This window comes from Carettochelys insculpta, chromosome 1, assembly GCF_033958435.1.
Source record: "Carettochelys insculpta isolate YL-2023 chromosome 1, ASM3395843v1, whole genome shotgun sequence".
Classification (NCBI taxonomy): Eukaryota; Metazoa; Chordata; order Testudines; family Carettochelyidae; genus Carettochelys; species Carettochelys insculpta.
Genome location: NC_134137.1, coordinates 104,743,551 through 104,765,010, shown reverse-complemented (window position 1 = coordinate 104,765,010; position 21,460 = coordinate 104,743,551). Strand labels below are relative to the sequence as shown.

The following is a 21,460-nucleotide window of genomic DNA, read 5'->3' as shown; positions in this document are numbered from 1 at the left end:
TTAAAAGCTATTTACTGCTTTTGCCGCACACCCATGCATCTTTTCACAATTAGTTATCACAAACAAAATGGTGGATATTTTCCTGAGACTGCATGTTTACAAAGCTTGTCCAGTGAGCTGTTTTACTGAAGAATAAATATTCGTTAGTCAGCCTAAACTAAGTCTTCCAAGTGTTTTGCCCAAAGTGAGGAAACATTATGCAAACATGCAGGCTGATGAAGCTATCCACTATTTTGTTTGATTTGGCTGATGTGTATAAACATGGCCTTACTGTGAGTTCACTGCTGGAAACTATTCCGACTCATGGGAGAATGGTTTAAAGTCTTTATGCGTGCATGCACACACACGTACATGGGCACACACATAAGAGGTATAGAAGATGCTGAGCTATTAGCTTCTGTGATCTTCAAATAATTTAGAAAATGGGTAGTTATGTAAAAATACATTAATGAGTTGGTAAACAAGGCTTTTTGTGTGCTAGAAGACAGGAAAAAGGCTTCTTGACATGGCTCAGCTTACTACCAGTTGAGTAACACAACTGCTGTATTACATTACAGTCATACCCCAAGATATGCCCATTTGGGCTATGAGAATTCAAGTTTATGAGCAGCTTGATTAAGGACCACTACTTCGCCTTACGAGGCATTTACTTGTGTTTACAATGCCTCAGCAGGACGCGGACATCCTGCAGCTGGAGAAAGTCAGGCCATCCTGGCCCTGCCCCTGCTGCTCGCTCCTCGGATGGCTAGGGGGCCGCCTCCACCCCCCTTGCACAGCTGTGCCTTGAGCGCTGCTCACCGCGGGGCAACTGTTTCCCGGAGCCCCCAGCCCAGCCTTTACCTCGGGCTGGTCTGGTGTCTGCCTCGGTGCTGCAGCAGCCAGTGGCTGCTCCCAGGCGCTCCTGGGAGACATGGCTGCTGGGTGCACAGTCCATCCTGGCCCTGCCCCTGCCGCTCACTCCCCGGGCAGCTAGGGGGCCACCGCCACCTGCTCTGCACAGCTGTGCCCTCTGCCAGGTAAGCGTATGTGGGTCTAAATTTTGGGGCTCAGGAACACACAAAATTTTTTCTCATTGAAATTTACGGTAATTACATTTTCAACTTAAAAGAATTCGCCCTAAGAAGAGTTTTTCAGGAACTAATTACCCTCTTAAGGCAGGGGAAGACTGTAAAAGATAGAGTAATGTTTTCAAATAATCTAATATGATGCAAACTAGCAGGAGCAAATTATCTAACAACTAATGGATGTGTCCCAGAAGATGTAAAAAAACTGAACGTCATACTACATATTTGTGTTCTGTTGAACTGCGAGTTCTGATTTAGAGTTTTGTATTTCTATTTGGTTATAATGGGACTCCAAGGAATTGTATACCTTTACATTAACAGGCAGATGCCACAGATTTTTTGTTATTTAATATAAATCAAAAAGTACACTGAGTACAGAAAACAATGGATACTCCCTTAGAAAGTTATAGATTTTCTGAATAAATTGAAACCCTGATGTCAGATCACAAAATATTTTCCTTCTCTAGAAATATACACCAATTTTGAAATAATGTGTGAATTACATGTTTGTCTTGTACCTCAGGAAACCCAGAACTATCCCTATCCCATTACTTGAGATTTACACCAGAACTGTATGCTTTCCCTTCTGGACGTGGAAAACTGACATAACATCAAAATGGTGTTGCTTATCAGAGGAATGTGACAATTCATCTTGCAACTATTCTGCAGATCATGCGAAATTATATAACTTCTCAGCTCTTCCAGCCTCAAACCGTCGTTCTTGGCCTGAATTACAGAGAAGAACTAGCAAGGAGATAATTTAATTAATGACTTTGCCATTTTGCCTTAGTCAAAAAGCAAATATTTCATCTACATTTAAAATAAAATAGAATACTGTTAGTTTTAAATCAGTCTATGCTTGAAGCAAATGTGAATGAAGCCATCAATGTATTTAAACAAAAGTATTATCTTCATGTTTTCACAAAAATACACATTACATTACACATACGAATTTTCATTTCTTAAAATGTCAAGACATTGACTTGTAAATAAAATAGGGATGTTAATGTTACACCGATAAGCCTCACCCTAAATACATGAAGCTTACTGATTATGGTTAACCAGTAAGGGGCTGAAGCAGCCCCCAGCAATGCAGTGGGCAGGGGATTCACTCCAGGCCCCTTGAGCTGCCGTGGGTGGGTAGCACTTCAGCGCAGCTGGAGAGGGTGTTCTAGCCCAGCTGGGCTGGATTAGCCCCCTTTTGTAAACAGGGGCTGCGCCGATCAGGCTGGCGTGCCCCCACTCACTGTGCACCCAGGGACCATGGATGGTTGGAGTGCCCCTGCGATGCTGCTGGGCCGAGCCAATGTGAATTGCTCCAATTGCACCGGCTGTACTGGAGCACTCCCCACCTGCGGCAACACTGCGGCCAGGGATGCTCCAGCTGTTCTGGAGCCCCTCCTGTCCATGGTAGGGTGATAGCTCCAGCCCAGAAGCAGCCTTCCCAGTCACCCCCCGTTTACTCGGTTACCGGTTAAACCTAATGTTTAACCAGTTAACTAAACAAACGGGACTCTACGTCTGTGTCTACATGGGCACAAATCTTCGAAATAGCCGTATGTCGAAGATTACTAATGAGGTACTGAATTGAATATTCAGCGCCTCATTAGCATTAGGACGCTTCTGGGCATAGCACTTCTAAAGCGCCGCTTTACAAAGGGTGCAGCTCGGTGCGGCTACACGGGCTCCTTTTCGCAAGGACCCTGCACCTTTCGAAATCCCCTTATCCCGATCACTGATTGGAATGAGGGGATTTCCAAAGGGGCGGGTCCTTTCAAAAAGGAGCCCCGTGTAGCTGCGCCAAGCCACGCCCTTTTGAAAGCAGCGCTTTCGAAGCTCCGCGGATGGAAGCGTCCTAATGCTAATGAGGCGCTGAATATTCAATTCAGCCCCTCATTAGTAATCTTCGAAATACAGCTATTTCGAAGATATGTGCCCCTGTAGACACAGCCTACATCCCTAAAATAAAATAAATGCTGCAAAGAAACAAAATGTGACAATAATAGGTCTAAACTATGTGACAAATAACAAATGAAGTACAAACAAGAAGATTCCAAACAATGACTTAATAGGAATGTCCGCATGATACAGGGAAAAAAAGAAAACAAAAAACAGTCCAAATTATTTAAACTGCACTCAATAAATAGGCACTTCAATAAAGTACATATTTACACTGGCACTCTCAATGCTAGGGCATCACAAAAATGTATGGCTTTATTACAATGGATGGAAGATGGCAACTACTTAGAACCCAGTGCCAACATGGATTATAACAAATCCAGTGAGTATTTTGTTTTTCAATTATTCATAGAAAATTTAATCCTGATTAAGTATCCTTGGGCAGGAATTCATGAGTAGTTGATGACTGAAACCAACATTTATTTGAAAAGCTTCTGTTAATTTAATCTCTGTATATGGCTTAATTATGATTGAACCCTGAATGTAAGAGAAATGAATTATGTCAGGATTAAAATTCTAGTACACCACACATTCTTTCCTAAAAATCCCACGCCTGCTGTTTTTATTATTTAGTGTTGCCACCCCTGTAAAGCCTAAAATGGCATCTTGACCATCATATACATACTATGTTTTTAGTAGCATTTATCTCCAAAATGTTATAGATAAAACCTCATTAGCGCTCAAATTAAAATTTAAGCAAACATCAATAAAAAAAAAAAGTGCCCTCCTTTGGCCCAAATAATGAAAGAAAGCTTACTGCATAGCTAGCTGTAAACATTTTACATTGGTTTCCTGGAGCAACTTTGTTTTTCAAGTCCTTTATACTTAAATACAAAATGCATTTTCTTTACAGAATAAAAAGAAAAGCTAACTTATGTCCAGTGTTTCAGGTTGATTTCAGAATCAGCCTATTTCAGACATATTTGAGTCATAACCATTTAAAAGGACTGGATTTTATTGGACCTTCAAACCTAATATTAGTAACAAAGTTCTTGCAAGTGAAAACATGGTGTCTATGAATGGGAAATATTAGGTTTGTTCTCCTTTATTGTTATATAACAAAGCACTGTGTGCAACACAAAAACAATACTTTGATACCACTTTTTTTTTTTGTTACAGGAATGTACTTAATTTCAGGACTTGTTCAAATCAGTGTTCAGTTCAGTTATGATTCAGTTTTTCCAGGGAAACTCATGCAGTACACTGACCTGACAAAAATGGCTGTATCTGGTCATTATTTCTCTGTATTCTTTCCTAAATATACCTCAGAAGTAATGTCGACTTTTATGTCCCGATGCCACGGTCAATGGCAACGTCACTGATGAAAGAGAAGACACTTCCCAATACAGGCTATGAGACAGAAAAAGTCTATAGAGGATAACCATGGAGACAGACTGGCAGAGGATAACACCTATGGTAATAACCTAAAGAAAAAAGGGAGCAAGGGAAAGAAAAAGTGAATGCTTTAAAGAAAGAATAAAATAAGCCAATGACTGTTTTTATTAGCATGGCCCACTTACTGCACACCTTCTGCTACCGCAGTAGTTGCAAAGGGAAGCAAAGGTCTGGAGTCCAGGAAAGAGAAGTTACTCACCGTAGTAACGGTGGTTCTTCGAGATGTGTCCCCGTGGGTGCTCCACCATAGGTGACGGCTTGGCCGGCGCCGCAGATCGGATCTTCCAAGCAGTTTCTGCCGGACCGCGCATGCGCCGGCGCGCGCCGCTCCCTGGCGCGCTCCTGGCCATGTGCGCGATCCGGTCCCCGCCAGTTCCTCGACCAACCGCCTCGGTTGCCCCTGCAAAACACTAACAGAGATCCGAAGCGGGGAGGATGGGCGGGAAGTGGAGCACCCACGGGGACACATCTCGAAGAACCACCGTTACTACGGTGAGTAACTTCTCTTTCTTCTTCGAGTGTCCCCGTGGATGCTCCACCATAGGTGACTACCCAGCAGTAACCCAGATAGGTGGTGGGTAATCGGATTATGTGCAGCTGGTCCCCGAGAGGACCGCTGCAGAGAGACGGGTATCCTCTTGGAATACCCTGTGAAGGGCGTAATGTTTGGCGAACGTGTCGTAGGATGACCAGGTCGCCGCTCTGCAAATGTCTTTCAATGCAACGCCCTTGAAAAAGGCTGTTGATGCTGCCACCGCCCTGGTGGAATGAGCCCTGGGAGTGGCCGACAAAGGAGTCTTTCTGAGCTCGTAGCACATTTTTATGCAGGATACAATGTGCTTTGAGATTCTCTGCGATGAGAGACCTTCTCCTTTAGATTTGGGAGTGAGGGAGACCAGGAGTCTATCCGTTTTTCGGAAGGACTTGGTCCTGTCTACGTAGAAGGCTAGCGCCCTCCTCACATCCAGGAGGTGTAGGCGCGCCTCTTCGCTGGAGTTATGAGGCTTTGGATAGAACGAGGGTAGAACAATAGGTTCATTGATGTGAAACTCGGAAGAAACTTTGGGAACAAAGGCTGGATGCAGCCGTATGGTTACCGCCTCCTTGGAAAAGACAGTGCAGGGTGGCGTTGCCATGACTGCCGCAAGCTCGCTCACCCGACGGGCTGACGTAATTGCAAGAAGAAAGGTCGTCTTTACTGTAAGGAGGCGAAGGGGAACCGTGGCCAAGGGCTCGAACGGTGGTCCCATGAGTGTGGTAAGCACCAGGTCCAAGCTCCACGAAGGTGGAATCGGTTTCCGAGGGGGGTATAGGTTTACCAACCCTTTGAGGAACCTGGTAACCATAGGGTGGGCGAACACCGTGTGCCCTCCCTCCTCATGTCTGAACGCCGAGATGGCGGCAAGGTGGACCTTTAACGAGGATAGCGAGAGTCCTGCTCTCTTGAGGTCCAGTAAATACTCTAGAATTGTAGGTATAGGCACCGAAAGGGGGGCCAGCTGCTTGGTAGAACACCAAGCCATGAATCGAGTCCATTTTTGTTTGTAGGTTTTCCTAGTGGAAGTCCTCCTGCTACTTTCTAGGACTTGCTGTACTTCCACTGTGCATGTGCTCTCTAGGGAGCTGAGCCATGGATTAGCCACGCTTGCAGTCGCAGGCTTTGGGGGTGCGGATGCACTGTGGACCCCTGGGCTTGCGTGAGCAGATCCGGCGCCACCGGAAGGGGCATCGGTGGGCGGTCCGACAGGCGCAGGAGTAGGGGGAACCATGGTTGGCGATCCCATGTTGGGACTATCAGGATCATCCGAGCCTTGTCTCTCCTGGCTTTTTGCAGAACCTTGTGGATCAGCACTGCGGGGGGAAACGCGTAAAGCAGGGGGCCTCCCCACGGGATCGCGAACGCGTCCCCCAGGGACCCCCGGCCCAGCCCTGCTCTGGAGGAGAATCGTGGGCACTGTTTGTTGTGCTGAGTGGCAAACAGATCTATTTGGGGAAACCCCCATGCGTGGAAAATGGGCCGTAGTAGATCGGGACGGATCTGCCACTCGGTGAGCGCAAAACGTCTGCTCAACTGGTCTGCCTTCACGTTGTGCGTGCCCGGCAAGTAGGAGGCTCTCAGGATTATATCGTGGGCGATGCACCAGTTCCATAGGCGGATTGCTTCCGCGCATAAGGTACGGGATCGAGCTCCTCCTTGCCTGTTTATGTAAAACATGGTGGAGGTATTGTCTGTACTGATCCCGACGACTTTGCCTTGTATACGGTCTCGAAAGTGTTTGCAGGCGTTGAACACTGCTCTGAGCTCTAAAACATTGATATGTAGAGACTGTTCCGTGGGTGACCACAGTCCTTGAGCCACCTCTTCGCCCATGTGCGCTCCCCACCCTATGAGGGAGGCATCCGTAGTGAGGAAAACCGATATTTGCGGCTGATGGAAGGGTACCCCTGTTAGCAAGTTCCCGGGGTTTACCCACCATTGCAGGGATTCGCGCACCCCAGGTGGGGGCGACACCACCCTGTGAACGGTGTGTACTGCCGGCTTGTATACACTTGCCAGCCAATGTTGCATGTCGCGCATGTGCAACCTGGCGTTCTGTACCACAAACGTAGCCGCTGCCATGTGGCCCAGCAGCTGCAAGCACGTCAAGACCGGCACCGTAGGGCTGAAGGTGATGACCTGCACGAGGGAACCGATGGCTCGAAAGCGAGCCTCTGGAAGGTATACTCTCGCCGAGACCGAGTTTATGCGAGCCCCTATGAACTCTATGTCCTGTGAGGGGTCTATCTTTGATTTTGCCATATTGATAACCAGGCCAAGTGCGGAGAACGTGTTTGCTGTGACGCGTATCATGCGGAGAACCTCCCTTTTCGAGGTCCCTTTGAGCAGGCAGTCGTCCAGATACGGGAAAATAAACACCCCCTGTCTGTGCAGGTAGGCTGACACCACTGCCAAGGTCTTGGTGAAGACTCTGGGGGCCGAGGAAAGGCCAAACGGTAGGACCTTGTATTGGAAGTGTTCGTTGCCCACCATGAACCGGAGAAAACGTCGGTGAGCCGGATGAATGGTTATGTGGAAGTACGCGTCTTGTAGATCGAGGGCTGCGAACCAGTCTCCATCGTCCAGTGCCGTAAGGATGGAGGCAGTAGTGATCATCCGAAAACGCTGCTTGCGCAGATACCTGTTGAGGCCACGAAGGTCTAAGATGGGCCTCCAGCCTCCTGTCTTTTTCTCCGTCAGGAAATACCGAGAGTAGAACCTTTTCCCTTGCAGTTGCTCCGGCACCTTTTCCACCGCCCCTATGAACTCTAGGTGGGCCACCTCCTGCCTGAGCCTGGCTACATGGGAGGCCTCCTGGGGGTGGGGCTTGGGCGGGGGTCGCGGCGGCGGGAGTGACTGGAAGGGGATGGCGTACCCCGTGGCTATGATCTCCAGCACCCATTTGTCTGTGGTGATCCTTTGCCACTGGTCGTAGAATGGTCGGAGGCGATGGTGAAAAAGTCGTTTCGGATGATCTTGTGCAATGGTGGTGATGGCGCAGCCCTGGATTTGTATGTCAAACTTGTGGCCTTTGGCCCCGCCCCGAGGACGTACGTCCCTGTTGTGAGCGTCGCCTGGGGGTTCTGTACTGCTGGTGCTGCTGATGCCGCCCTTGCTCGTAACCCCTGTGATACTGGGGGCGCTGTTGCTGGTATTGGTACCGCCTTTGCTGTGGGTAGTACCTTTTCTTTGAGTATGGAGGGGTGTAAATCCCCAGGGTCCTGAGTGTGGCTCTTGAGTCTTTACTGGAATGAAGGACCGAGTCAGTTGATTCAGCAAACAGCTTCTGCAAGTCGAAGGGAAGGTCGATTATCTTCGCCTGCAGATCTCTCGGTATGCCCGAGGTCTGGAGCCAGGACTCCCGTCGCATCACCACTGCAGTTGCTGTGGAACGTGCTGCCGTGTCCGCAACGTCCAAAGCAATCTGAACTTCCATCCTCGCAGCCGCGTAGCCCTCTTGCACTATGGCCTTGAGGACCGGCTTTTTGTCCTCTGGAAGCGAGTCCATGAGGGAAGTTAATCTGGCATAGTTGTCGAAATTATGGTTCGCCAAGTGCGCTGCATAATTTGCCATTCGCAAGGTTAAAGTGGAGGAGGAGTAGACCTTTCTGCCGAACAGCTCTAGCTTCTTGGCATCTTTGTCCATTCCCCCTGTTTTAAATTGAGATGTTTTTAATCTTTGCTGCGAGGACTCCACCACCAAGGAGTTTGGCTGGGGGTGGCTAAACAAGAACTCCATGCCCTTCGCCGGCACGAAGTATTTCTCATCCGCTCTCTTTTGGACAGGCGGAATAGTTGCCGGGGTCTGCCATATGGTAGTGGCGGACTCCAAGATCGCTTCATCAAGCGGGATTGCTACTCTGGAGGAGGCCGGGGAGCTCAAATTTTTAAAGAGCTTATGGTGTTTCTCTTGCACTTGTGCTGTCTGGATGCCTTGCGTGAAAGCTACCCTCTTAAACAGCTCCTGAAACTGTTTGAGATCGTCCTTGGGATGGACGTCCCCTAAGGCCGTGGCCTCATCCGGGGAGGAAAACGAGGAACCGCTGGGGTACATTTCTTTGGACCCTTCCGGTTCTTGATGGTGATGGTGCGCCCTCTCGCTGGAGGTTTGCGAGGGAAAATCTCGTGGGTCCACGGCCAGTCCCCCCTGGGATGCTTGAGTCTCCGTCCCCGATCGCGATTGCCCTCGGGGGTACGAGGTAATATGTGGGGATCTCTCCCTGGTAGATTGCCGGTGGTGTCTATGCCCCGCGTGGTAGGGACGACCATGGCAGTATAGGCACTGTTCCTGGGAAGGTGACCTTGACCATTCCCTTTGCACGTACCGTGTGTGTCTGGGAGAGGGGGATCGTCGAGACACTGGAGAGAGCGATTTTGCATAATAGTCCAGCAATTCAAATCCCAGGAAGGGCGAGGGTGGTGCCAGCCATGGGGAGGCTGATTGCAGGAAAGGAGAAGGGGGCTCCGGGTAGGCTAGGGGGGGCCCCTGCCTTCTGGTTGGAGTCTGCAACATGAGCGGAGGGCTGTGAGAAAAGAGCTCCACAGCCCTGTCTGGAGAGGGGCTGCAATGCCTCCTCTTGTGTGCAGCCTTCCCCCTCCCTTGAGGAGGTAACTCCGCCCCCTGATGGGCGGGGGATCCCGGCCCCGTCGGCACCGTGCTAGGCACGCTCGAGGGCGGTGCCGCACGTGCGGAGTCCTTCTGCGCCTGCAGGCTACGTGCCTGCGCGCTCTGCACCGCCGGTTCCCCGGGGGTCGGTGCCGCTGCCTGCGGTGCCGCTGGTACCGGCGCTTGCTTAGCCGCCGCCCTGCCTGCGGTGCGGGGCGGCTGGCTGATCATCGGAGGCTGAGCCGCTTCCACGTGGCTCTCCGTGCCGCCGCCGATCAGCTGTTGCTGCGGCTGGGGGCTGCTCGCTCCTCCCGTCCCACTCACTGTTGCTGCCGGCAGGGATCGGGTTGGAGAAACTTTCCTCCGTTTTTGCGCTGATGGAGTGAGGGAGGCAGCTTTCCTTCTAAGGGCCCCGGAGGGTCCCTCCTGCTGCGGCCGCTCCGGCACGTCTGGCTGGAGGGCCTTGTCAAGAAGCAGCAGTTTAATTCTCATCTCCCTGTCTCTCCGTGCTCTGGTCGTTAACTTTGCACAGAAGGCGCATTTTTGTGCCACATGGGACTCCCCCAGGCACCTTATGCATAGACTGTGCCCATCGGACACTGGCATCGCCTCTCGGCAGGACTCACATTTTTTAAAGCCCGAGGAGGACATTGTTGGTGAGTCTTTGAGTTTGTTTGTGGGTACTTAGCACTTCTTTGTGCTGTTTCCCCGTCCGATGGCCTGCCTCCGCAGGAGGGCTGATGGCCCTAGCTCCCGGCCTCCGGCGCTTGTTACTGGGACTGGCTTGAGCTGTCCCTCCGTAGCTTGTTTGTTTTTTTTTTTTTTTTACAAAATAACAACCGGTTACTTATGGTATCCTAAGAACTGAAAAACTTTAAAGAGAAAACAAATAAAGTCGTTGAATACGCTATGTGGCTTTAGCCTAGTCGGATTCCGTCTGCAGCCGACGGCGGTTGAGAGGAACTGGCGGGGACCGGATCGCGCACATGGCCAGGAGCGCGCCAGGGAGCGGCGCGCGCCGGCGCATGCGCGGTCCGGCAGAAACTGCTTGGAAGATCCGATCTGCGGCGCCGGCCAAGCCGTCACCTATGGTGGAGCACCCACGGGGACACTCGAAGAAGAACTCCTGACTAGCAGTCATGGATCTATACTAGCTCAGTGGGTAGTCCCGGATGAGTCTCAACCTTTCTGACTGTGTCTGGTCTTGGAAAGCTTAATCTTGTGCTTTACCACCGCTAAGGGCTAGATTCACAAGAGGGACTTGGGTGCCTAAATCTTATTGGGCACTACTGGCATTCATAAATCCTCAGCTCAGTTGCTACCTAATCCCATACATGGCTACCTTTCAACTGGTGAAGTCCACAAGTCATCTAAAATTCCGCCAGTGGTCATGCTTGATTACACTGAAGTCCTGTTACTACAGAGTTACTTAAAGCATACCTCACTCAAAAACTTGGTGGGATTCTTAGGAGACAGGACCAATTTTCCAGCAGAGGCCAAGTCTTGAACGTTAGCAACCCTAACATGCAAAGATGACTCAAAGATAGGGTTACCATATTTGACTTTTCAAAAAAAGAGGACACCCCTTAGAGGGAATGTATCTGTATCAGTACCTACCAACTCATGTTGAATTCATGTGCCTAGTACATTAATAGAATGTGAGCTGATAAATACTGATACAGATACATTTCCTCTCAGGGGTGTACTCTTTTCTATATGGTAACCTTACTCAAGTAGAAGTCATAATTGCTACTCCTGTTATGAATCATAGGCAGTTAAGCATGAGTGAGTGGGGTAAATGGTTAGGATGAATGACCTAACAAAGTGTGCTGAAAAGAGGCCATTCTGAGCCAGTGCCCCAGTGGATTATGGACTTGTTTACTGTGAACAGAATTGCATGCTGAGAAAAGCAAAATTTGTACAAAAGAAGGCCTCTTCCTCGATAAAATGTTAACAAAGAAGAGACACACACCAAGGACACTCTGTTGCTCATTGCTGAGGATAACAGAATTGGGGTGACATAAGCAGGATGTTCCAAAATTGGTCATGGACAAGAACCCCACCTGGACTCAGGGCATGACCAATGGACTGAGCAGCATCCCACCTGGGTTGGGGGGAAAAACCAATGAACTGAACTTCACTCCCTCTAGATCATCTCCCACTAAGAAGTAAACATTACAGCAATTTGCCACTCAAATCAGAGTCCGCCGATTTGGCATACTGGGGTGATGTGCATGTCAGACTCTGACCTCAATCCACTAACCAATATTACCTGGGGTTTGGCCAACCCCAGAGGGTGAGTGAGTGTGTATGAGTTTATGAGTGTGCATGTACTTAACTGGGTCAAGAATTAGGCTGTTAAATTGGGATAAAAATTAGACCATTAACCATTTAAGCTACACATTACTTTCATTGGCTTTCTAACTGTTAACTACTCAATTTAAACATGGTTTTTAAACTGTTAACTTAGGTGCATGCAATAAAATATTTTTTGCTGTGGAAATTAATTGTTCTCTGAGTTTTTACCTGGGACCTGCAGTCAACTGTGCAGCAGCACCACCCATTTTGTAACACTCCCACAACCCTCCATACTCTGTAGTCCAGATGCGTGAGATCTGGGTTCAAACTGGGCAACAGAGGGATTTGAGCCCAGCTCTATCCCATCCCAAATGAATGCTCTAAACACTCTGCATTCTCTGCAGTACATCTCAGCCTCTTCAGCTGAAGTTGTCCCGCTTTTTGTGAGATACTTACAGAATCATTGGGTTAGAGACAATGTGAATGACTAGTGACCAACACAGAGCCCTGCCATGCTTAAGGCCCCTTTGTGCTACCGCTTGGATGACACAGCTGTAAAATAATTCCTGTCTACACCACAACATCCATCTGTGGAGCCGCAATAGTGGTGATTTACTGGTCTAATCTTCTAGTTGACGTAAGACCTTTTAACCTCACCTTTTCCACGGGGAAACGATGTGCATGTTAATACCTACCCAGCTCACAAAGGTGGTGTGAGTTTACTTGTACGTGTAGGCACTATGATAAAGTTTGATATTAATGTATCCGAGTTCTTTTTAAAACCGCTTTTCTTCGACTGTATGTGATATTTACTGAGCACATTTATTTTTATATTAAAAAGCAAACAATGATAATTCTTCATGGTTTCAGAATTGCAGTTGCCCAAGCACAGTGATTAAACTTGCCCAGCACTCAAAAGCAGAAATCCTCCTACCGCGTGCTACCTGATTTCTGCCTATCACAAGGAAGAATGATTTCCTGCACTGAATCCCTTCTCAAGAGAGAGTGGAAAAAAAAACACAGGTTTGCAGCCAGCAAAAGAAAACTAATGTCTCGATTAATGCAGCAATCGGAATCAAAGCCCTAAAATAGTAAATCAGGGATAATTTTTTTCCATATTTTAGTAACATATCTATTATCCACTGAACAATTCAGTCTCAGAAAATATTTGTACACTCATATACATGCTGCATTAACTGTTATGAAAGAGAACTCTGCTCTGGAATGATGTATTCATCCACCTGAGGATGATGATACATTTTATCTAAGGGTGGATGACTCCACAGACTAGGTCCAAGCATGTTAAAGTGACAAGAAAGTCACTTTATTACTTATAAATTTATCTCTTTTTTTTTTTTCATTATTAAGAGTTTACAAACTTAATCACGTTTGGAAAACATCTCTTTACCTAAAGAACACAGTTCAGCTGCGGCTTTCCTGATCTCCTCAGGCACAACATTTTTGAAAAATAGGAATTAGCGTAGGTCTCTCCAGAGGTAGTTTTTTTAAACAAAGTTGGCAAAAAGATAAAATCTTGTTCTTACTGGAATCACTTTTGCTTTAAATTAGCAAGCAATTTCTGCTTCTTCCTACAGACTATCATCTTTACATTTTATTCAGAATGCAAAGTTTCAGCCACGTGGCTCCCGTTTGTGTCAGGGACAATTAACATAAAAGTCCACAGATTACTTAGGAAACGTAAAGGATAGAAACCTTGCAGCAAAGAGTTTGCTAAAAAAGAACACTCAACAGAAGGAACAGCTCCTGTGCAATTTATGCAGAATTTCTATGTCATTTTTATGTTGACTATACATACCTTCTCTCTTTGATAGTCTCTAAATAGCAGAGAAATGGTTGTAAGACCTGGGTGGCACAAAAACCACAGGATGCAGCCCTGAAAGAGAATAATGGCATTTTATATCATTTACTCTGATGTCAGTACAGAAGATAGCTATGACAGTTAAGGGGTTTATATTACATGTTTCCATTTCTACTTTACATCTTGAACATCCATTGTTATGAAATCAGTCAACAGAATGAAAACAGTAATTAATGCGCACTTATCAAATTTAACTACTCTAGGTACAGGTTGCAGCTCCCTGGTTTGGCATGGTCAGTACCTGAAGGGTCCTGAAACAAGGGAATTTGCTGGCCCAGGGAGGTCCACCACGAGGTGGTCAGTGCTTGTGGGGCTGCCAGCCTCAAACTCCCACTCCCAGGCTTGTGCTGCCATGGAGCAGACAAGGGTTCTGGCTCAGGCCCCATGATGCTGGCCACCACTCTGACCCTGTTTGGCCCTGCCATCGCTGATTCTGGCCAGGCTACTAGAAACTGGCTTAGGAATGCCAGTTCTGGCCCCAACTTCAGGATTCTGCTCCTGGAACATATGTGGTGCAATATTGCCAGATGAGGGAATCTTGGAGTTGAGTGGTGCAACCTATATCCTGAAAGAATACAGTTTATTTAATCAAACCAAATACTTAATCATGAACTCTCCCATAGAGGTAAAGCATAGTCCCGTCAATAGCATACCATGCAAATATTTGTAAAGAAAGAGATTAGTTTTCCAGATGTGACCCTTACTTTGGCAAAGGTGATATAGAACTCCCTTTTGAGTGTACTTCTCTCCACTGTGATGATCTGGTAAAGACCACATGCCAATGACAGAGCTAGACAAACTCTTAGACCAGTTAGGAGTCCACTTGCTAAACTGTGGTGTGAATGGTAGCTATGGTGATTAGTATCTTCAAATTGCTCCCAAATTAGTAAAACGCTCTGCAAAACAGTAACAAAGAACAAATGCTGTACCTACAAGCTACATTTCTTTAAATAATTAACTGTATTTGTGATAACTATTGGCGCAAATTCCAAGGTTCTGTCTTCTTGCCTGAACCTACCATACTACCAAAAGCAACAAAGCTACAACAGTCTTTTGGGCACCACCAATTAAGCACAACTGATGTTTCTGGTAGCAGGGAGTGACTGAGTCTTGGCTTCTCTGATTTGATGTAAAAGTCACAGATTTAAAATGTCAAATAATGTAGTGATCTACAGCTGCAAAGCTGCAGCTGAACTTCACATTCCCCCTTGAGAGGAACCTGAGTGAGAACCACAACCTTGCTCACAATTAAGGAGGGAATTTGCCAGCTGACTTTAATAGGAGCAAACTTAGGCCCACAGGCATTAGCTCTCAAAACCTGAGACCCCCCCAACCTGAATTAATATGCGCTCTTTTCTGCACTCTCTTTTGTGACTTAGCATCTGAGTCACAGTCCACTGAAACCAATGGGAAAGCTTCCAACTGACTTCTGTGGACTTGTCTGAGGCTCATACTTAGCAGAGAACACAACCAACTACTATTAAGCGTGTTCCAAGGCACCATTTTATTTCTGTTCAGATCACACAGATGACTAAAATCTTGTGCCAGTCTACTTCTGGCTTCTTTCCAATACAAGCAACATTGCCATATGCCTAGAACATTACTTTATTTCATCACTGTCTCTTATTTCCCTTTACTCCTTTTCTCTGTGCTTCTCTCTTCATTTTAAAAATTTGAAGACACCACGAAGAACCAGCAAAGAGCAGTCCCAGTTCTCTCATACTTCTTAATACACTTCTGCCAAAGTTATCAGTACAGCTGGTCCCACAGTTTACGTACAGTACGGCAAGAAAAGTCATTAGAAATACAAACCTGGGTTAGAACAACTACTACAGCAATACCAGTAGATGTTGGAGTGGAATCCCACTGAAGGGGTCGGCTTTGAGATTTCTTCATTCTGCCTATTGTCCAACCCATACACAAGCTCAGCAACAGGTACAGCATTTGTATTTGACAGATTATGTCACACACTAGCAGGAATGAAAGAAAGTTAAGTTAGTCACAACATAGTAACAATTCCTCTCCCTAGCAGAAAAAAAAAACAGAGGATAGTGGCAACTGTATGGTAAACAAGCTACTATAAAAGGGACACTTCTCAACCTAATTTTCTCTCATACACTATCTAGACCAGGGGTCAGCAACCTTTCTGAGGCAGAATGCCAAAGTTTGACTCAGACACAAGTCTGAGTGCCAGTGATACTTTTTAAAGTCACTAATAGTCCTACTTACAACAGCTTCATTGATAAATAAATTGAGGTTTAGAGCTTTACTGTTTAGGGGGTGGTTAGTAGCATTAGCTAGTCTTTTGGTAATCCACAGGTGGCATGGCTTTGAGCAAGCTCCTGGCTGCATGTGGGGAGGAGGAGCGGGGTTGAGCTCTCGCCTTGTGTGCCACTCTTGGCACTCGTGCTGGGAATTACTAACCCCATATAGACTTTGAGACAAGCTATGATTTTCATGCTGCGGACAATTCTTTGAGAAATTTTATTTAATCAATTGAGAATTACATCATCAACATTTCCCTTACTAAGGAAATTTGGCAAATGGCTTCTTGCAGGCAGATGGATAAATACATGCAGAAATCCAATGAAGACAGAGACTAAGCATGGTCTTCAGGGACCACCTGCATGAGTCTGCCTAAGGTTAGGGAACTAAATCTGAAGCTTATATATCAATTACTTAGTATGTTTCTAACCTGCAAATACAAAATATACTAGAAAGGGTTCCCTTATTTACCCAGAACAATTTTAATTTCCAAGATCAGATTCTTACCATTTAACTTAAATAAATTACATGGTATCTTTCAGGAACAATACCGCAATCTGAACAGAAAAATATGTTCAGGGCAAATTCTGTTCTTTAAATATTGTTCTGATTCACTGGGGGAAGTGAAACGGAAGACACACTTTTCACAGTCAGAGGAACCTGGATTTGCACGGTCTGAAGTCCTACTGGCTAGTCAAGTGATTCATGTTACCAGTGGCTTGATCAGTTGGTGAGTCAGAAAGATGTGTCTAGGTCTTAGTGAGATTAAAGAAACCCCAAGGGGGAAAAAAATGCTAGGGGTTTTTGTTTCTGAGTGGTCTACAGAATAATCAAAGACTGACAGGTTTTCTAACTTCGCTCAAGGCTGATACTGACCAATACCTGATTTGTTTAATTGGCTTAACTTCTGAATTGAAATGAAATAAAGTCTTTCCTAATATCACTGTCACAGATTGTCTGTCTTTTTTTGTTTGTTTGTTTGTTTTTTGCACCTCTTGGGCCCCACCTGATGACTATATGTACAGGAACCTCCTTAATTAGCCACTCCAATTCCTGTGTGGGTTTGTGTGGTGTCATCTCTGCTTAATCTACTGGAGAGAAACCAATTTGAAAAAAACACCACAACCATCTATTCCTATTAAGCTTTCCAAGGGTGCTACTATTAAGGAAGAAGAAGACAGATAGCTAACCACACTTCATCTATTCCCACAAGTGACAAATGAACCATCCAGAAAGAGCACTGCTTGATCTGCAGCACTTGGATTACATTTCTAACAGTGTGGGCACATAAGGGACAGAGCATAAACTATCCCCTTGAAGTAAGAGGATATGAAGGTCTGGGGGACTATGTTGTAAATACGAACCCAAGAAAATCTAAAAGTCGCAGTACATAGCAACTCACAATGAACAGAAAAGTGTACAGCAGGGGCCAAGCAAAGATGTCATGAGTAGGTTCATATACTCCATCTAACCTCACTTCTAGAGGCCAAAGAAAATGTTTAATCACATGGATAATGCACAGTCCGTGCAGATTCTCCAGTTCACCTATTTAAAATGAAGAATTAATCCTGTGGAGCCAGGTGCCACCAAGAGGCTGTTAATTCCAACTGTAAGCATTGTGGACTCTGGATACTACCACAGACCCCCATTTCAGAAACACTGCTTTATATCACATTTCTCTACATTACTCTGCATAAACATGCTGAAATTTTCTTAAGCATACTCACATTCCGCCAGACTTCCCATAAAAGGTGCCCCTATTCCATCTTTAGCGTAACTAATAAAAAAAATAGGAGATAACAATGGCCTAAATTATTCAGTATTAAATTTCTCTTCCTTCTTAGAGATACAGCTAAATAATCACACAGTTGTAACAAGTCAAGCCTACAAGTTATGTCACATCACTACTACCTTTAGCCTAACTTCTCTCTCCAGCTGCCCCCTTTCTTATTTCAAGGAATTTTAAAATTGAAAGACAAGAATGTAAGAAGTTACCTTGAGAAATGCAGGTAGTTGGCAAATGCTGAGCCAGCCTGAAACAATAATGCTGTCGACAACACCTTTAGGACAGTATGCATAGGTCCACCTTTCTGAAGGGTTTGCCATAGTGACTGAGCATATATGCAAGCAGCTATGAAATATGCTAGTACAAGCAGGAAAAAGAATTCATGTAATCCTGTGAAGAGAAGATATGCAGTTTAATTTAATAAAGTGAATTATGGCACATAAATGCTACATAAGATGCTCTTATTACAAGACATACATGTTAAGCTATGTAGCTGTTACTACATAGTAATGTATAAGTGATAATGAAGATGGGTGTGCATTCAATTCCTTTGTCTTACCCTTTCTACACAGTAATATAAAAATAAATGTGCCAGTTTAGTTCTTTCAGACAGCTGGTCATTATGGGTATGTCTACACAGCAAAGTTATTTAAAAACAGCAACTGCTATTTCAAAATAACTATGTGAGTGTGTACACAACTGCTATTTTGAAATAGCAGATGCCTTATTTCAAAATTGGTAAACTTCATTGTATGAGGAGCAGCGTGCCTATTTTGAAATAGGGGCTGTGTAGACAGGCAATACAGCCTATTTAGAAATAAGCCATAGTGCACCCAGTAGCTCTACTTCAAATAGGTGCCTTTTTCTTATTCACTTTTTCCATACCCATCATGATTTTATAGACCTCCATCACCAACGCTATAAACCAGACTTTCAGAAATGCTGAATTATAGAGTTTTCTAATTTGTGACATGCTGGGTAAAAGAACTTTTATTGTACCCTTAAATGTTAATAAATTCTCAGGCCATTTTTTTATTACTTTGCCTCTCTATAAACGTCTATCATCATTGCCAGAAATTTTTTGTCACATATGCTTACAGTGAAGTCAAGGTTTACCAACATTTACCAATACAAATCAAATCCTTCCAAGCCTATCTATAAACAATAGCCTACCTTGATGGGCAGTCCGGAACATCTACAATAAATAGGGTAATGTTTCAACTGTTATTTATCTTCCAGGAGTGTCTGAGATGAGACGAGAGACACCCCTACACACTTGAGCTGAGCCTGTTTAGCCACTGGGTGTCACTCTTGCACCACATAAAGTATGATAAGCCTAGATAGCACTAGAGTCCAAGGGATAAAAGTTAAAGGCAGAGCTGTGAGAAAATGGGGTAACTCCACTTTGGGGAGGATTTAGTATTTTGAAATCTGGTTTTGTCCCAGTTTGGAATAAAACCAAAAAAGTTTTAAAATTCTGTATGAAAGGGAAAGTCCTGAGGTCCCTGACTGCCTCAGGCAGTCTGCTGGCTGGATATCCTGAAGTCACAGATCCTAGAAGCCTAATCTTCCAAGGAGCCTCAAGCTTGGGAGCCAGTCAGGGGAATCAGGCTCTCTGTATGCCAAGAAGGTGGTCAATGAGCTGGACGGCTGAGCTGGCAGGACATCATGCTTCCAAAGGAAAATCTACCTGCTCTCCACCAGATTTGTGTTGAAATTGGACCATTTCCATAGAACAGTTTGATTTCAACAATCAGCTTCCTCTGATGTCAAAAAGATCTATCACAGAATTTCCAACCAGCTAGTTAAATGGCATAGGAACTCTTGACCAAACATACGTTCCACATCTATTAACCAAAGAAGGAATATGTGTTGGATGAAATATGCAGCTAAGATTGAAGGTGTTCAATGATACACATGCACAGGATAGGTGAAAAGACAGTTTCTTTGCACTGCATTTTTAAGATGCTAATGAGATATTAATTACATACTTTTTAAAAATAGATCCTTTTGTTTCTCCCCTCTAGTTCATCCATTTCTCTTTTTTCTTCATTGTTCTTCACTGTCTAGGGAAAATATGTATACTGTACCAGAGTCTAGCACCTTTACTTGCACTGAGCTGCTCCTTATTCTATAAATAGTTCCACTGAAATTCACAATTTCATGAAAACTGATTTACAGGTTGGATTAACGCAGTCTGGAACTCCGGAACACATGAAATAAGGGTTCCCCTCCTCTCAGAGGAACATGCATAGGGTTTTCATCCCATCCCATCACTCCATCCCTTCCCGACTCTTCTGGCAGTAGTAAGAGGACAATCAGTGCTTAGTTCAGCAGCTGGGCTAAATCTATTTGAGTGGGAGGGAGGGCATGCCAGGCAATGTTCCCAATGGAAAACATTAGTGGGAACAGTGCCTGGCACACCCTCCAATCTTTTCCATCCAGATATGGATGTTTTTCCATCCATGTGCAGAATACATTTTTACGTGCATACATGTGCAAATGTACACCAACAGTAGAAAAAAAAAAAAACTAGCTGTGGGTGCTGCGCTAATCAGCTGCACAGCACTTGAATCTCTCCTGAGAGGCTGCACAAGCGCACACCTTACAAGGAACACTGACACCAGGCTCACTACATTCTTCCCTGCCTGTAACACAGTCTCTTCTTAGGAGTGTGTTGGTGGGTCCCTGCAAGGCAGAGGGCCCTGGCATTAACTCCTCATTGAGATATCTAAGGCAGTTCTAATGCATCTGCTATGCTCAGGTCATTTTTTCAAGCTTTTCTTTGCTATCTTGAAGGCTTGAAATTGCACTTTTTAAAATGAAATATGGGACCGGCCTAATTGTATGGCTTATATGAGGGCTGAGGCCCTAGTTATGGGGGAAATCCTTGCTTTATTTTGTCTTTGATGAATTAGAGACAACTGAGATTTAATTGACAGAAAGTTCACACAATGTATTTATACAATAAATCTTGTATATTTCTTAAAAAATTGCTAGTGCTGTCACCTGCTTAAAGTCTAAAGGAGGCTAAGTGATATCAAAAACGAGGCCTTTGAGATCCAGGGTTTCATAGCTCCGGATAACACGAGACACTTCTTTCAAGCAACAAAAGCAATATGTGGGGCTAACTCCAAAGGCCCAATACCCTTACATTTCCAGGATGGCTCCAGCCTCTGAGGCCAGCAGCCATTAAATAACGTTGGAAGAAGCACTTTGCGAGCCTGCTAAACTGTGATTCCATGGCTCTGAAGACAATATCAATTTATTCCACAACACTCAGCAATGAAACAAGTTGCTAACCCTCCATATTCTGAAGAAGTCTGTTGTGCCATCATCCAGACAAAAAGAAATCACAAGGCACCAGGTGCAGAGGGCATCCTAGGTGAGGTTAGAAAAATTGGTGGAACAATACTCCAGCACAAACTTTGCCGACTTTTTGGGGGAAAAAAAAAATCACGTTGTGACTTCAGGTCATCTTGAAGCACAACAGACATGATCTTTGTGGCTGGACAGATTCACATGAAGTGCACAGAGCAACACCAGGAACTGTTTGTGGTAGTCTAGTATCAACCTAACCAAGGCTTTTCACTGTCAATCATGATGCCCTATGGAAGGTGCTGTGTAGGTTTGTCTGTGCACAGAAATTCATTTCCATTATCAGATTGCC

The 21,460-nt window shown here is 45.3% G+C and overlaps 1 protein-coding gene across 4 annotated transcripts in view; it reads right to left on the bottom strand.

The window, feature by feature from the left end:
* Positions 1–1,393: 1,393 nt before the first annotated feature.
* GPR180 (G protein-coupled receptor 180) overlaps positions 1,394–21,460 on the bottom strand; it is a 36,411-nt gene continuing 16,344 nt past the window's right edge. Inside the window, exons 4-10 of one of the 4 annotated variants that reach the window (XR_012643115.1) lie at positions 18,000–18,180; positions 17,732–17,781; positions 15,552–15,709; positions 14,444–14,635; positions 13,677–13,754; positions 4,232–4,447; positions 1,679–1,808 (exon numbers count right to left, since the gene is read on the bottom strand). Coding sequence is in view for 3 of the 4 variants with exons in the window: in XM_074983101.1 (XP_074839202.1) it covers positions 1,605–1,808; positions 13,677–13,754; positions 14,444–14,635; positions 15,552–15,709; positions 17,732–17,781; positions 18,000–18,180 (863 nt within the window). In the remaining variant the exon portion in view is untranslated. Of the gene's footprint in view, positions 1,809–2,979; positions 4,448–13,676; positions 13,755–14,443; positions 14,636–15,551; positions 15,710–17,731; positions 17,782–17,999; positions 18,181–21,460 lie in introns of those variants that run through there. The other 3 variants (XM_074983100.1, XM_074983101.1, XM_074983102.1) reach the window with 3 other exon arrangements.